A 17,228-nucleotide genomic window follows, 5' to 3' on the forward strand; every position below is an offset into this window, starting at 1 on the left:
CGAAGCTAAGATAATCAGTGAGCAGATATTACCCCAGAATAGTAAGAGAATCCATTGAAATTGCCGGGACTGGCAATTTAACCTCAATGATGGATACCATCTAGACACCCATTGGAGTAGATGACTCGAGTGGACTGATGGTAGACAAGAACTGGCGATAATGGTGCCCTATATAAATGAGAACAAAAATTGTGAACTAGCACCTTCAACCTGAGTATGCCAGTTAATCTTTAGTCTTTGCCAGAGCAACCGATGCAGTAGTAATCAAAAATGAGGAACTTCAGAGAGAATGGATACAATCTTTCGTCAGTGTGACAACATTCACTGAAACTACCAACCTATCAGGAGTAAGGGTGGGGAAAAACATCAGCCAGCTAACAGTATATATATATAAGCCATTGTCCAACAACAGTCAATTCAATCTGAGGATGTCTCCAGGATATGGGACAAAACTGTTGTGAACTGACTTGACATTAACCTGGAAGATGGATGCTAATGCAAGACTGAAGTATGAAATATTAAACTGTTGTTTTCTGAATCATTAAAACTATATAATATGAATATGCCATTAAAAAGAGATGTATTCATTGCAATAACACCAAAATCTATCCCAAAATGAGTGGGTCCACTAGAAGCTGCAACATAAGGGCTACAATAGCCAGGGACCCCACCCTGATTGGCACAGGTGGGAATTGGCCAGCCTGAGAGCCACTCAGACATAATATAGAATGTGTTTAAAGTGAAATTCTGTTTGAGTGTCTGCCCTATAAAAACTAATGATGTTGAGTATAAATTTGGCTGTTAGCTGGTGTATCTCATTCACATTAAGGCCCTGAGCCCCTAGAAAGCCTGTCTAGAGTACCCACCCAAGATCTTTCCTTTTCCATTAAAACTTTCACCTTCTCAAGAATATTTTACTGTATTAATACATGTAAAATACACCTACTTATACAAATTTATAATGATCTGGGGGCCTCTAAGCTATGTTGGGGGCCTAGTTCACTCTATAGAGTACATACTTTCTATTAGCCATGTTCACTTTTTTTATATTGTCCATTAAGGTAGTTTTTGGAAATGGAAGAAACACATTTTTGTTTTCAATCCATCGCCTAATTTTCGAGCTGTTCCTGGCGTAGAATTTATGATCTTTATCCTTTATCAGTTAACTTGATGATGTCACAAAATCATGTCTTGTTGGTCTTCACTTCTCAGCTACTCTTCCATGTTTCGCATGGTTCATTGTTGTGTATGTAAGTACACTTTTAAGAGCAATATCTTCCCTCAAAGTAAGGTTTGCCTTGAAAGTGTATACAAGCGAGAACTCTAGTTTTGTTCAGTGTCAAATTAATGATTGCATGGGTCCTGAGATGACATCTACCCATCATGTACCTAAGGAAAAAATTAAATTTATTGTTCAACTTAGTCTCTGCACTAATGTTCAGAGTAAGCTCAAGAGTTATGCTAACTGTGCATTATGGCATGTTTTACTCAGACTTTGCTATGGTATTAGTATCTGAGGATTGCCCCCTTCATCAAAAGATGCACATATTTATAATACAAAAAGATAATAAAACAGTATGCAACATAAAATATCCAGCCCATTCTCATCCTCTATTTAAGAGTTTAGAAATGTGAACTGTATTGTTGTTTATGTAAGCAAAATATGGAAAGTTACCGAAGTTAGCCCTTACATCAATGGCCCTCATTCCATGTCCACGAAACTGCATAATAACTTGCAAGCCACCATGGATAGTATTGAAAAACTGACAAAACTGAAAACTTTTTTTAAAAAGCTGTCTTATTATACCTGGTGCAGAAGTGTTTTTACAGTATCAGGGAATATTTACACGAACTGTAACGTTTTCTTTTTATTGACATGTCTTGTACCCTTGCTAAGTTCATAATTTTGTGTCAATTAGGCAAATAAAAATATAATTGATGACTTCAGGATTTACTTTGTCAAGCCTTCCCATTATGAAAAATGAAAGAATGAACTTTGTGAGATTCACTAATTAGTATATTTAAAATAGTCAGATAGAGATCCTTGCTGCTGCACTGGACTTGATATTTAGGAGATGGATGCATGATCGATGCACCTGAAGAAGATGTAATCATGTTACGGAACTCGGGTTGTGCTTTTCCAATGCATCAGTGAACCTTAAAAAGATTATTCTTTCATTTTCCAAAATAAAAATATTTTATTATTGTAATTATCATAATAGATTTCAATAATATTCATGTGGCCATTATAAATAAACTTAATGCATTCTCAGTAGAATGTTAAATTAATATGTACTCACTGGTTTTTCCTTTTGCTTTCAAAGGTGTATCGAAACAATGTGTGAATCTGATGATAAAGTCAAGTTCGATTTCAAGGATAGGAAGGGGAAATTTTCCAGTGTACGTGAGGGCTTTGATCACGAAACAGAGAAATTACAAGCGAGACTTGAAGCACTGGAAGAGGATCATAAAAAAAATAAACCTAAACTGAAAACAGAGGAAGAGCTCTCACAATGGTTGGATAAGATTCAAGACAAGCCATCTTCAAGTAAACGTCCAAGTGATGTAAGCCTAACTAGTCCTAGCACATTGCATGTTATTCTTACAATTGTGAATTATTTACCTTCATCAAATTTACATCTCATAGTAACATGAATGGACCTTTACTTTTTCCCTGTAATTTACCCCAAGAATTTCACATTTATTTTTCAACAGATGTCTGAAAAACCATTAAGAACTTCATTTGAAATACCTGAAAATTAGTAGGTGAAGCAGTTCAGTTCTTTCTAATTTGCCATGATGGCCAATGGGGAAACATTGTGAATTCATTTGCTGTAAGAGGTCCATTCCCTTATAAATCAACCTATGGGTTAACATAATTCTTCCCTCCCTCAGTTAAAAAGCATTAATACAATGAGCAACAGCTCCTCACTGCCATCTGTGGTATCATCATATCACTTAGTTTGCAATGACTGAGGTCAGAAATGTGAAATAGATGTCTTTCAAGCTGAAAAGTGATCTTCCTTGTAACTTGTGATGAAATACAGCTTAGCAAGAACAAGACCTCATTGTGACGGGATAATTTATTGTAAGATATCAATTTTAATCCTTAAAAAAATATAACATGTTTTTCCAGTCAAAATAAAATGGATTAAAATCATGCATGGAGTCCTCATTTATTTTTTACTACTTTCATAAAAATATATATGTGTGTATAAATGTACTTATTAGGATTATGTGAATCACATCAAGCTAAGTTCTGTTTTAGTTTGAGTAATTTTTGTTCTGAATAATGAAAATGAGGTAAGTACATACAAGATAAATAAGCCATTCTGGTCATTGAAACAAACAGAAATCTCTGTGCCCTTAAGCTGATGCCCCAAAACTAATATGTAATGTCATCAATGAGATAAAACCAATAACCCATGAAAATATGACATTTCTGTGCTTAAAAGAACATTGTTAAGTTTTTCTTTTCTAAGCGTAGTATCCATCCTACTTTTTGAGACAAAGTTAAATTTGGTTGCAAAATTAGATACTATCTTCAAGCACTGTACACTTTACAGCAAAATGTATTTTTAATGGATAATATGCAGTGATTTGATATTTCTCCTTCATCAAACAGGTGAGGTCTATTAAAGCTTTTGTTTAACAATTAACCTGTAAGGAGTGCCTCTATTTATATGTATAGATACTTTCCACGACAGTTTCTTTTGATCCAATCAAGGTGTAGCACAGTGTTGATCCAAATTAATAATGCTGTTGAGGAATGATATTGTACGTAAATTGATCATAGAATTGTTTTGACTGTGTAATAGTTTTCACCTTTAGATTAGAATCAACTTTTCTAGACTACATTGTGCTTGATTGTAAAATTGCACTCTGGGGTCTGGTGGATTTCACACTTTTGTCTTTTACTTGCTGAAAAATAATATTCAAATGATAATTTCTTTAAACTCCTTTACATATTCTAAATTTAAAGAATGGAAAAATGGGTTTCTATGGAAATATCTAAAAAGCTGGAAATGATTGTACATTCCCGTCATAACTCAAGTTTTAAACTCCCATCAAGCACGTAATTAAATACAGTTTTTATTATTGCTATCAGGCCTACCATCCACCAGACAGGAGGACAGAGACTGAACATGCAGATCAACTGATGCAGCAGTTCATTGAAGAGACGGAAATAGATGAGGAAATTCCTAAACCTGAACTGGAGTTGGAAGAAAGACTAGCTCGCCTCAGGGGTGGACCTGTTGTCAGGCCTTCCAAAGAGGTAATCAGCCAATTTTTACACACACTCTCATTTATGGAATTAATCACATTCTAGCATAAAGTGTACCTATAAAGAGTCACCCATATGTGCTCTTGAAGTTCAAAATTCCACTGCAGAAAATTCATTTGCCTTGCTTCTTCCATCTCTGTTTGCAACAGATGTCCAGGCCAACGTCAAAGGTTTTTACACTTAACAACGGTATTGATGTTGACAATAACAGACAAGAATTTAATCGTGTGCCCATGAGTCTTTCTTACATCTTTCTGGCCTGATGCCTCATGAGTATTATTATTATTATTGTCAAAGCAATGCAAACCAAGTAGAAAAGAAAAATAAGAGAGATAAAAATATATGCTACTTGGGGCAATAAGAATGCTAAAAAATAAGGTAACAATGAAAAGAATTAAAGTGCTTCCAGTATTATGCAAAATCAGTGAACTGCTTAATTTAAATATTAATTGTTAACATTGCTTTCACCTGTTTTGATATTTTACACAAATATTTCACTCACACTGACTGCAGAAACCTATGAACCATTTTTTAATTACATTTGTCAATTGGCCTGTTGGGATGAGTTTTGGTATACCTCTGTACCTTTGGTGTGAGTGGTTCTGATTGGCTGAAAGACATTGTTGAAGTAAGGAGGTGATGATTTCAGCATCAGAAAAAAGTCTAGCTGAGTGACGGAAATGGCATGCAATTCCCATCCCTGGAGACATTGAGGAAAAAATATTGGGTGAAATGGTCATTTTTCTGCAATCACCAGAAGGGACAGAAAATGTGATCTTGTAATTCAGGCTTCAATGAAATGTTAAACCTGCGCTGTAGAGAGGTGAAGATAAATCTATCATTTCGAATTACTCCCATTAGTCCCAGTACATCCTACAAAATTTTAATTCCCATCCCCTCTGTACACAATGAAGTCCACGTTTTAGAATGAATGAGTCTGAATACTTTTCTAGTGTATTACTCGGTCCTAAACCACCTCATAAGCTTTCTGTAAAATGGTAAAAAAAAAGACTAATTAAGGTTTTCATTTTTGGACCACCCTATTTTCACATTGTACAACTTCTGCTCTAGCCCAATTTCATGGTCATATCTTGATCTGAAATAACTACGTTCATTTTGTGCAGGGAGCAGATGCATCTAGCAGTAGAAAGAACTTGCAGAGGAGTGTTGAAACTGAATCTCAGACATCCAGCAAAAAGTAAGTACATATGTAGTATCCCCTCTGTCAACCTTTACTTCACACACACGTAGCTTAGTTTAGGGTGAGCTCTACCCTCACATATTCAAACCAATCTTTGGGTTAAAATGCTGTGTGAGTGAGTGTGTCAAAACTTTGTTATTCACTTCTAGGGAGTACTTTCCAAAGAAATGAGTCTTGCAGTGTATTAACAAATATATATTTGGAATATGTACCAATATGTGAAAAAAAGTGAATACAGCAGTGAAAAACATTTGAAAAGTTGAAACATTGAAGGAGGCTCAACATCCATGTATGTACTTGCTTTTAAAGAAGTTGTGGAAAACAAAATAGGAGAGGTTGTGACTAACAAATCAATGGAAGAGAGCTGGAAAAAAAATTAGTAGTGGACCATTGTCAGCAGCTGAAGAAGGTCTTGATAGAAGAAAACTCTTTAAGAAAAAACTATGGATTACACGCAGTCTTAGATCTCATTGAAGTAAGGAGAAAGTACAAGAATGTGAGAATAGAGGAAGGACAGAACAGTTACATGGTAATAAGAAACAATATGCTGTAGAAGATCAACAATCTGGAATGCTTGAGACCACACTAAAAATATTCCAGTATTCCAGATTAACGATATTTCCAATGAATAGATCAGTCACCTGGATGTTGGCAACACTGCATCATGGAATATGTATTTTTTTGTGGGTTCATTGGTGTCAGCGGAAATGATGCATTGTTGACGATAAGGGGTCAAACAATGAGAAAAAACAATCAATTTCATACAATTTATGATTATTGATGCAATTAAAAATAGATTCAAAACATTTGAAAAAGTTCTTCGTCCATAAATCGCAAAGGTAGATAGTCCCTGTAGTTATCCAGATGAGACCATCAATAAATGAAAGGAAATGGTACATTTTCACAATCCGACTAGAACATCAACATTTTGCCCCTCCATATTTCTCAACATCCACCTGAGATAAATTTCATGTCGCGACAACAACTGTAAACTTATTGGTAGTCATCAAATCCTCCGATCTGAGGTAATCCCTCTTTAATTACGTTGCCATGATTAAAAATGATTGTGAATTTTAACCCTTAAATTTAATATTAATACGGGCAGCTGTATAAGTGTGGAGAATGCAAGTATGTATTTTGGAATAACTACTTGGCATTGACCTTAAAAACAATCTTATACTAGTCTGCATGACCCACACAGAGAGAGGCCCTTCAGAGTTGGGGTTTCACGGTGGGGGTCACCCAACTAATGACCAACTCAAGAAAGTAATGCAGGGTAGCCTTTGACCCCTCTCTTGGAACTGCTTATCTCAATTCCAGGTTTCAGGAAGGGTTAAAAATGTTTTGAGAACCTCTACTTTACTATGAACTAGTGCTTTCACTAGGGGAATCGCCATCTGAAGAAATGTAATTTAAACAAAATGCTAATAATTCTCACTGCTGCAAAATGAGTGCATATAGATTAAAGACATCGGTAGAATTATTCTTCATGACGGTTGGAGCTTAATGAATGAAAAAGTAGATAATTGTCTGTCGAGGAGGAAAATAAACAGTTATCATTCCTACACCACACTTTTTTTATAAAACTGCAAATCTTTTCAAATAGATTTTAAGAAATTTTGGGTGTGTGGGAAAGTTTGAAGGATAAGCATCGTGCATCGTGATTGCAAAATCACCACATCTTGGCATCCTAAATCATGCAATGAAATACTATGCGGAAGAAAATTGTAAATTAGTCAACTATGTAACACTCATGGGATTAGCGTGGGACAGCCACAATCTGAGATGGCAGGTAAACCACTTAGATAGCCGTATTTTCAGTGAGGCAACTTTAAAAGCATAGAAATTTTTAAAAACTCTGGAAAGCCTTCCATTGTTTAGATCCTTCTGTTATTTAGATATCTGGATTATCGATCTGCTACTGTATAATTATATTGAGACTCACCTATCCATCTATTGCCAAAAAAATGGTTCATACCGTATTTGCACGAATGTAAGACGAGGTTTTTTTTCCCTCCTAGCTCCTGCAGAAAAGAGGGGTCGTCTTACAATCGGATGCAAAATTCTCTATGTCAATCGGGTTGCATAATTTACGTCGGAAAAATTATGGACGCCTGAGTTTGCCACCTGATAGCTATACAACGAAAAATCAACGCCAAAAATAGCTTAACAGTAATTTAGCATATTTAATTTTGCGTTCAAGTAAAAAAAAAACATTTTCCATTTTTGGGCAGCAGGCAAAGATTCGGTGCGTGCCGATCAGCCGCCGGGTGCACTTCTGCCGTATCCGCGAGATCGCCTGCTTTACCCTGGGTTCGGCTCCATTCAAGTTAAAGCTCGATCAACTCGCACAATGTTCGTGTGATTGGTTAAAATTTATCTAAATTGTAACGTTAAAGCCTTAACACCATCGCGGAATAAATTGCTACAAAGTCATTGCATTTTTCTCAGAGCAACGGTAAGAAGGCAACATGATTTGCCTCTGATTAGAGAGATGATTCAGTTGTGATTCCGTGCCTTTCAGAGTATTACGATGGCAGAGAAAAGAAGATATTACACTGCCGCTTTCAAAAGAAAAGTGTCCTGGGGCCATATTTATTTAGCCTATTTATTGATGACCTAGCCACACTTTTGCCTCCATCCCAGACACATACTCTCTTTTACGCGGATGACTGTAAGCTATTTAAGCAAATTCAAACCCCCTCGGACTGCAAAGTCCTTCAAGATTCTTTAAACCTGACTGCAAAATGGTGCAATACTTGGAACCCAAATTTAAATTTCAGTAAATGCAACTCCCTTTCGATTTCTCTTAAAAAATCCCCTATTATTTTTCAATATTCAATTAATTCCGAGCCTCTTCAACGTGTTTCGGCTGTGAAGGATTTAGGCTTCATTACTGACACCAAACTTAACTTCTCGGAACACATTCATTTAATCACTTTTAGGTCTCCTCTACCGCTACACAGAAATAGCCGATCCCACAGCTTTAAAATCATATTTCTCGGCATTTATCCTTCCAGTCACCGGATATTGCTCTCCCATATGGTCCATCGCAGCCCCCTCTAACCTCACCTCTCTTCACAGTATAACAAGCTTCTTCGCCAGAATCGTAAGACGCAGAGTTCCCCACTTGCGTGACATGTCCACCAGCTCACTCTTATCTTCCCTATTAATGACTGATCTCTCCCAACAAAGGATTAAAACAGACTTAAAACTTATTCACAATATTCTAAATTCACACATTGATTGTCCTGATTTGCTTTCATCCATTAATTTCAGAGTGCCTTGCCGACCCACTCGTACACATTCCTTACTCCATACGCCTATCCCTAGACTATCCCTCGTTAAGCGCTCACTCCAACACCGCCTTTGCTCCTTGCTCAATTCATTACCAGACAATATTGATCTGTTTTTTCTGCCCTTAAACTCATTTATCAAACTTGCCATGTCCCATTCCTCGGCTAATAAATAAACCTCCCTCTCCACCTCCCTTTCCTCGTGCCTTCTATTTTGTTCTTTACTATCTTATGCCACTGCTCTCTGTTCAAATTTTTTATGTTAAAATTTTATGTTTGTTACTGCGTCACTTTAAATTGGCAAAAATGCTGTATGTGAGCTACTCCTTAAATAAATAAATAAATGAAAACAAAAGTTATTCAGTGGAACCCCGATCTATTGTACCCGTATTGATCATTTTCCCGCATTCATCGTTCGCCGTTTCTGGTCCCAAATAAAGTTCCATATAGACAGTGTAATTTTTTCCCGCATCTCCGAAGTATCATTGTCCCGCATTGATCGTTTGAAGATCGTGGTCCCGACGTATAATTTTCCCGCATCCATCTTTTGACGAAAATGAGACGAAATAAATACAACGTGTCATTTATGGCTAATAACATTAGGCACATAGATTAAATCTTCCCCACGAAATGAAACTACCATTGGGAGAAGCTCAAAGCCGCGGGATAGTAACATAAGCGCATTTCCCAAGATCCGCTATCCCCCTCCATTCAGCACTCGCCTCCCCCCACTGACGCTTTCCTCTTCTCCAAAATCAAACATAAGGTCCCAGCTAGCGCAGGGATCGTATTACGAAGACCTTAGCTTCGAAAAAAATATCAAGTTACACGATAACAATAGAAACGCGTTTCACGCCCCCCCTTTTCTCACCCACTGACCTTTTTCAGCCTACTTGCTTCAAAGTTCCCAGTTTCTGGAGGTCAACCGCTGCTTGAATCACCTATTAGCTCAAAAGGTGTCAAACAATGAATTTCGGCAATTGGTATTACACTTTTATTAGGCTGGAATATTTGCAATGTGCTCGTAATTCAAAAAAGAACGAGACCAAACACGACATATTTCTAACGTTATATAAGTATTTTTAAGCAAGGAACTAGCTGGAAAAATACGATGGTAATTTTTGGGGAAACTCTATATCCTCGTAGCTGAGCTTCTCGGCAGTTAATGCGGCATTTTTTTCCGAAAACAGGTTATCAGGTTATTATCAGTTGTCAATTTACGAGTTATACCATAAGTCTCACTTGTCAGAGTTACTGACAAAGGGATATTTTCTCAGGATATTTTGTTCCTCCCTACTAACAATCCGAATTCATCCGCCCATCTAGCGCTACGCTAATTAGAAAAGAATGGGTATCTTTGGGACAAAAAATTTCATGGCGCAGTCATATGGTCATGCTTCACCCTCAGCAGTATGCTCGGCGTACGCCGAACGCGAAAGCATAGCTCGTACGAGTGGTTCCGTACTTTCCAGGGTGGCTTGCCTTCATACCACCGAGTGTTTTCCGTGTGGGTTTAATGAAGTCAGGTTTCATTTTCACTAGTTTAATTTTATTCGTATTCGGACCATAGCCCCTCCGAAGAAACTATTAGTCGAATCAACAATAAGACCTAAGTGTCTCGATAAAGTACCACTATTCCTGTCATTACGCGCCAAACATCCCTGCATCGAACGTTTTCCCCTAGAAAATTTTTTCCCTTAGTGGAGTTCCAAAAAAGGGGGGGTCGTCTTAGAATGGTGTTCGTCTTAGATTCGTGCAAATACGGTATATATACTAATCTTAATTATTTCTTGTAGTTTAATTTCCCTCTGGCTTTTGCTCATTTCAGGCCAACAAAAGGAATTTGGGGTCTTGATTTGCCGAGCAGCATGCCCTCGGAGGATGATGACGAATTAGCTGCTCAAGCCATCATCAAAAAGGTCAGCTGTGTTGATGGATTCTCTTGTATCGGGTGTGACTTGATCCATAAACATTTGCATCCTCGCATTTGTGCGATGTCTTTCTGAGGGCATTTTTCTCTCTATTCAGTATTTTAATTTGAGACCTGATTTTTAATTATGCTGAATGTTATATATTAATGGTTTTTTTATTATATTACTAAAAATATAACTCATTATTTATAATTTTATTCCAGAAGTACTCCAGTGTATGGGGTATGAAATGCTTGCTCTAGACTTAACATCTATCTCTGAGTTTGGGGGTTTTAAAGCCTTCATTTCACTCAAAATATCCATATTTAATAATATTTGTTGTAATTCCATACCAGGCCCTTCTTGATGCAGAATTAGAAAAATTAAATGTGAGTGGAGATGAAGAATTGGAGGAAAATGAGGATGAAGATTTGGTAAGTATTTTTCTCTCCCTTTGTGTAGAGTGAAGTTCTCTTAACCCTGTTATATGAATCTGGCTAGACCTCACGAAACATGGAAAAGATTTATTTGAAATTTTGTTCTCAGCAAATCTTTTGGTAGCTACATAATTGAGAATAGAATAGGAAGTCTAAAAATGAATTCCAAATTATACTGTTAAGTATTACATACATTTAAAAGAGAGGTGATTAGGAAATTCGTTTTTGTCAGTTGAACCCACCTGTAGATAGGGCTAACCATTATAATAGCATTTTTCCTAGCACACACATGTAAGGAATGTTATCGCTCATGTGGATGTCTATTTTTTTTATGTGATGCACTTTTCTTATGAGAAGGAAATAAGTTTTAGTGATTTCTAGAGTTATATACATATACACCCATGTCTCGTATAGCGCAAAGGATGTGTTCCTTGGGGTCTTTGCGCTATACAAATTTGCGTTATACGAGAGCGTTTTAACATTGGGAGGATAGGGATGTGTTCACACATTTGAAGACTTTTATTCACGTTTAAAAAAATTCTTACGTCCTTTTGAAATTCCCTCCTGTCGTGCGGGTAGGCTAACATCTGCTATCTCAGGGGTTCGTAATGCATTGCCGGCAGTTGACGATTTTTCGAACCAGTCTAAAAACAACTATTGTGTCACCCAGGCCCTTTTGTCGCGCATCAAAGTGACAGGCAAATGCTACTTTGAATGCCATTTCATAGCTAGCAGAGTTTATGAATGATAAATCATTTTAATTTGAAGTCCTCAGAGTCATTAGGAGCTACGTGAAACAGTCTTTAAATGCCTTGAAACCTGACCCAGGTTTTCCTTCCCTGAAAATGAATGTACGAGAATGCATTCTTTTCCAAAAGAATATCGTCTCGTCAACACTAAAAACTATTTGAGGGGGGAAAGGAGCCACTTTCAATCACAGCTTGGAGTTCATCAGAAAATGTTGCAGTGACTACGCTATCAACACTTGCAGATTCACCCGATATCGCCGCACTGAAAATACCTGCTTGACGTTTAAATTCTGGAACCAACCGGAGCTTTCACTAAATGTCTCGGAGCGATTACCACTCTCGTCTTTTTGTACTGATTCACTATGAACTTTCCGTATGTGTAGACCGCTTGGTTGAAGTTGGTCCGGCTGAGGTCACTGATGTTTTAACTTTGTCTTTATTCAGAATAAGGCATCGTGCGTTTAAACTTCCGCGCAATATCGCTTTGACGTTCTCCATTTTCAAAGCAATTGACTTATATCAATTTCTCTTCTAGGTTTATGGTTTTTCTTGATAAATTCTTGATTTTTCTACCCGCATTCCTATTTTTTGCCATTTTCTCTTGGCTTTTACTCTGCATGGCTCTATCGAAATCACCTTCTACTTCTGAACTGTATTCTTGAGACGCAGAGGGCCTATGACTGCGGGGAGGGAACGAAGCTGTTATGTTTGAGACTCTATAGGGGACCCTCTTATATGTTGATGCTATTCATGCGCAACTCGGCCACCGCTCCATTTCTCCCCCGTGAATACCAATGACCTTGAAGGCTTTAGCGTAGACCCTCAACCTGGAAGTCAATCGCCCGATAACCTATAATGGCAAAAATTACATCTCAACCAGTATTGCTAAAAAAAAAGTCATTTCCACTAGCCCCACGCTTAATTAATGATCTAAATTAACTCATTCTGTTAAGGAGACGAGATAAATTACTTCGGTAGGCCGGCTATCTGGACCCAATGACGAGTAATACTTTTGGCCATTGCACAGCAATGGATTTTGATTAATATATAAACAAAAAAGAAGATTTGAGGCAAGCAATAATATTAATATGCGTAAAATGATAGAAATTTCGTGTGTAATTAGCACAAGTTCACGTTTTATCGCGAGAGCATTTAAGATTTTTGATTAGGCAATGTTTCCCCAAGGAACGAATTTGCGCTATATCGAAATTGCGCTAATCGAAATTGCGCTATACGAGACATGGGTGTATATGCTATGATTCATGTGACGTGCTACTAAAATATTTTACTTTATCGAGTTGCAAAACTGGATATTGCGCCTACCATTGCCATTGAAACTGATTGTTGGTTGAAACAGTTTTCTTATTCAAAATTTTCACTGTTCTGATACATTCTCCGACCAGCGGCCATCAGAGGCAGATCCTGTCCAATTGGGATAAAATGGTCCATGAACATACATTTGATTCCATGCGTATTCATTTGTTGCAAACGTAGTTATCTCCAGGATATGGAGGCAGGGGGTATTGATGACATTCTGTATTTTACCATAACATGGTTTTTCAAACTCATCCGCATGATTAGTTCATGAAAGTGTGACATAAACTGGCCTGATGATTTCATGAAGACATGTTATTCTGCTACTGAAAAAGAAGGTAGCTATGAAATGCAGAGACTGAAGGACGATTAACTTTAATATTGCATGTAGTGAAAGTTATGCTGAGGATTTTCAACGGGCACATGGAGTTGAAGGAAAGCAAGCACCAACGAACAGTTTGGTCACAGGAAAGGAAGGTGAAACCATAATGTGATTAAGTTAATGATGAAATCAATTGTGTCGAGTGAGATTTTTGTGGTACAGCATTTTACACAATTAAGTTTCACTTATTACAGTGATTTAACCCATAGAGGACCCTTGAATGTGATCAGGACATGTATGCTTCCTTGGTGATTTTAGAAAAAGGATTTGACAAAGTGAAATAGCTAAAGATTATAGGTAAATTAACCCATTACCGGCCGAGTAAAGAAATACTTGAAAATATATAATTTTTTCTCTTCATTTTACCTAATAACATGCTAAAGAAGGTAAATTGAAAATATGGGCCTTCAAAAAAATTTGCTTATGGTAAAAAAAAAATGTTGCGTTTTCGCAACATTGGCCGAATCCGGAATCTGTATGCATTTATGCTACCCGCATTACAATACATTGCCGTCTCATAGGAATATGCTGTTTTTACTGTCGGATATAACTCTATACCTTTTTTTATGCCACGTATATGACAACTATCGTCATATTGGATAAATGAAATCCTTAGATATTATGTTTTTAATGAGATGTTGTTGTTATTTGACCTAAATCCACTATAAAATAGACATGCTTTACGGTTTGAAAGAAGTAAGTCAAAGCGAAAATTTTCTCAGAAGAGCATGCATTTCAAATTTTTTCATTGACTTTAATTTTATCATTGCAAATTGAATTACAACAGTAACTGGCTAGTTATGAAATACTCAAGCATTTTGGGTGCAATAGAACTTAAAGGGCCGGTTTTATAATGTCTGGTTAAACTGGAGTTTAACCTAAGCATCGGTTAAGTCCCAGAATTCTGTTTTATAATCGATGGTTAAGCCAAATCTGAGCGTTAAAGTGGTAGTCAAGCTAAACCATGGATTTCCCTTGGGTAAAAGGTTAACGTGAAGTTTAAATTGTTGAAAATGGCGGATGTTTTGAAATGCTGAAGTACCCTACGATAATATACGGAAGAAATAATCGACCAAGCGCAGCATCCTCCGTTTTTATCCGTATCTACGATATCAGCAATCAATTTCCAATATTTTTAGCACCATACTAGCAATTTAATAAGTGAAATATTTCCATAAGACCGGTGATATATCCGGAACGGACCACTGTTTTCATGCTATTCGACGTATTCTACGGTATACGCTACGAAATCCTTACAAACATCTCAAGTTTGATAATAATCACCATCCAATAAATAATATTGTCTATTCTATGGACTGCAGTCGGAGATCGTGTGCCAAACCCCTGAAAATGTTGAAGTTATGCAATATTTGTGCCGGTGTAGGAGTTTGTTATGATTTGTGCCAGCCAAGTGAGATGATGAAAAATATTAGAATTACATATCGGAGAGAAAGAAGGAGGTGTAACGGGAGTGTAGGTATAGAAATCTGTTATTACCTGGTTTTGCTGACTTCATCAACGAATTAAAAATGTGTCGGTGTTTACAAAGACAGTTTGAATTAGAAGAACAGCCAAGTTTCGTATTTGGCAATCGAAAGAGAGAAAAAGATCGTACTTACTGATTGCATTCTGATTTACTAGCATTTGATGTCACTATAGAATTTATAATTAATTGTGAGGATATATGTTATGAGGTGAAAGTATTTTCGTATTTCTTTTTCCAAAAGATATGTTTGTCAAAGTACTACAAAAAAAATTGTAGGTAAGTCCATTAACAATATCTGGTGTACGGCTTGGTATTTCTTGGAGATAAATATGTAGGAATAAGTGAGGCAAGTGAAAGATTGCGTGAAAAAGAAAGGATTTTGCACGTTTCGTACGTAATGTATACAAGATACTGTTTGAGTTTTCTTTGGAGGCTGAGAAAGGCAAATTGATGCAACCAATACAGCTCGTGTGGGTAAAAAAGTAAGAATGACTGATTTGCTCATGAGATGGTATGACATATTAAGGAATTTGTTAGGCAAATGAGCCTTTAGAGTGTGGAAGTTTACTAATTATTGTACTTTTTGTGACTAAGTAATGACCTCTCATTATTTTGATAGAAAAAGATTTGGAAAGGCACCGTAAGCAAGAGAAGTCTTCTCGTCTCTGAGTGTTCTAATGTGTAGCCTTCAACGAAAAAAAATGCGACTTTATTGCCTAAGTGCAGTTCGTAGCCAAACATGGGTTATGTACTACTAAAACCTCCTAGCAAATTATCTACCATCAAAAGTAGCTTCAGAGCTATAGAATCAGTGGTGCATCTGCCATCAAAAGTAGCTTCAGAGCTATAGAATCAGTGGTGCCCATCTAGATACCTCATGTTAAAATATAAGAGTGCCAATTTGGTTACCAATACTTATCTTATTTCAGGTTTGAATATTTTAATATGGTGAAAGTAAACAATTCGATACTTTATCCTGAAAAAGTTTGATTTTATTCCACACATTTGAGCCTTAATTCAAGGAGAGAATTTGGACCCTTGCACCTGAAGACTCATGGAACATCAAAGTCAGATTAATCAAAGAAATATTATTTTAAGGTTCTTAAGCATTGTCTGCTAAGGGAATATATTTATTGAGGTTCTCAAGCATAGTCTGCTAAGGGAATGTTTGAAACAATCAGAGTCAGTTGTATTTCTTACAATATTGAGCCAGCTGGGCTACTCTTGCTTGCAATTGGGGAAAGCTGTTGTCTGTGTACATATGTATTTGCTCATGAGGTTGAATTTACAGGAAATGACTGCATTCACCACCATTACATTCATTATTTTCCATGCTTATCATTAACTACTGAAATTTTTTCATCGATAAGCTCTTTCAAAGTATCTTGTATGATATTGAGCAAGATATGGTGAAGTTCTTCATATTAGTAAAATTAGACATTGCAGTATTTCCACTGAGTTTTATTATAATAAAATCAGTGGAAATATTGCAATGTCTAATTTTACCAATAACTCTTTCAAAGTCTTAAGTGGGATCCTTGGTATGGTTTCTTCCTAAAATATTAACCCTTACTACTACTTGTCAACGTTTAACTAACTAATATGTTTAATAAGTCTTCAAAGGATAAGTGAAGACATATTCCTATAACAGCCAATTTATATCACATATCTGGTACACTCGTTAGTTTCTTGGGATGTCAATCCCAAACGTAGCTTTTATTAATTTTTTCATGCTCCATCAGCCAATTTATATCACATATCTGGTACACTCGTTAGTTTCTTGGGATGTCAATCCCATACGTAGCTTTTATTAATTTTTTCATGCTCCATCCATTGAACTGTCACTAATGAGTACATACGTTCAAAAAATCTATTAGGTATAATATCATCAACACTTATAATAATGCATGACTAGATATCTCATTCCATTACTTACTGTTAGAAGTGATCTACTCATTAAGGTTGACATAGTTTTTTGTAACATACATGGTTATTCCATTTATTCCAGAACCATTGTCTCCCTGCCCTTGCTTGTTACTCAAAATCCTTACCTTAATCACTGTTGTCAGCATTTCAAGCTTGATATACACTTCAGCTACATAATTTATATCTAATTCATCTCCTGCAATTATTCCCTCACCTCACTTATCAGGTCTAGCTAGCACTTC

General features: G+C 36.6%; 1 protein-coding gene across 1 annotated transcript in view; it reads left to right on the forward strand.

Annotated features, from left to right (window-relative positions):
* LOC124167711 (abscission/NoCut checkpoint regulator) overlaps positions 1 to 17,228 on the forward strand; it is a 28,258-nt gene that overhangs the window by 1,795 nt on the left and 9,235 nt on the right. The window contains exons 3-7 of the mRNA XM_046545716.1: positions 2,325 to 2,565; positions 4,109 to 4,276; positions 5,410 to 5,483; positions 10,611 to 10,701; positions 11,049 to 11,126. Coding sequence (XP_046401672.1) covers positions 2,325 to 2,565; positions 4,109 to 4,276; positions 5,410 to 5,483; positions 10,611 to 10,701; positions 11,049 to 11,126 — 652 coding nt within the window. The remainder of the gene's footprint in view (positions 1 to 2,324; positions 2,566 to 4,108; positions 4,277 to 5,409; positions 5,484 to 10,610; positions 10,702 to 11,048; positions 11,127 to 17,228) is intronic.

This window comes from Ischnura elegans, chromosome 11 (genome assembly GCF_921293095.1).
Source record: "Ischnura elegans chromosome 11, ioIscEleg1.1, whole genome shotgun sequence".
Lineage (NCBI taxonomy): Eukaryota > Metazoa > Arthropoda > Insecta > Odonata > Coenagrionidae > Ischnura > Ischnura elegans.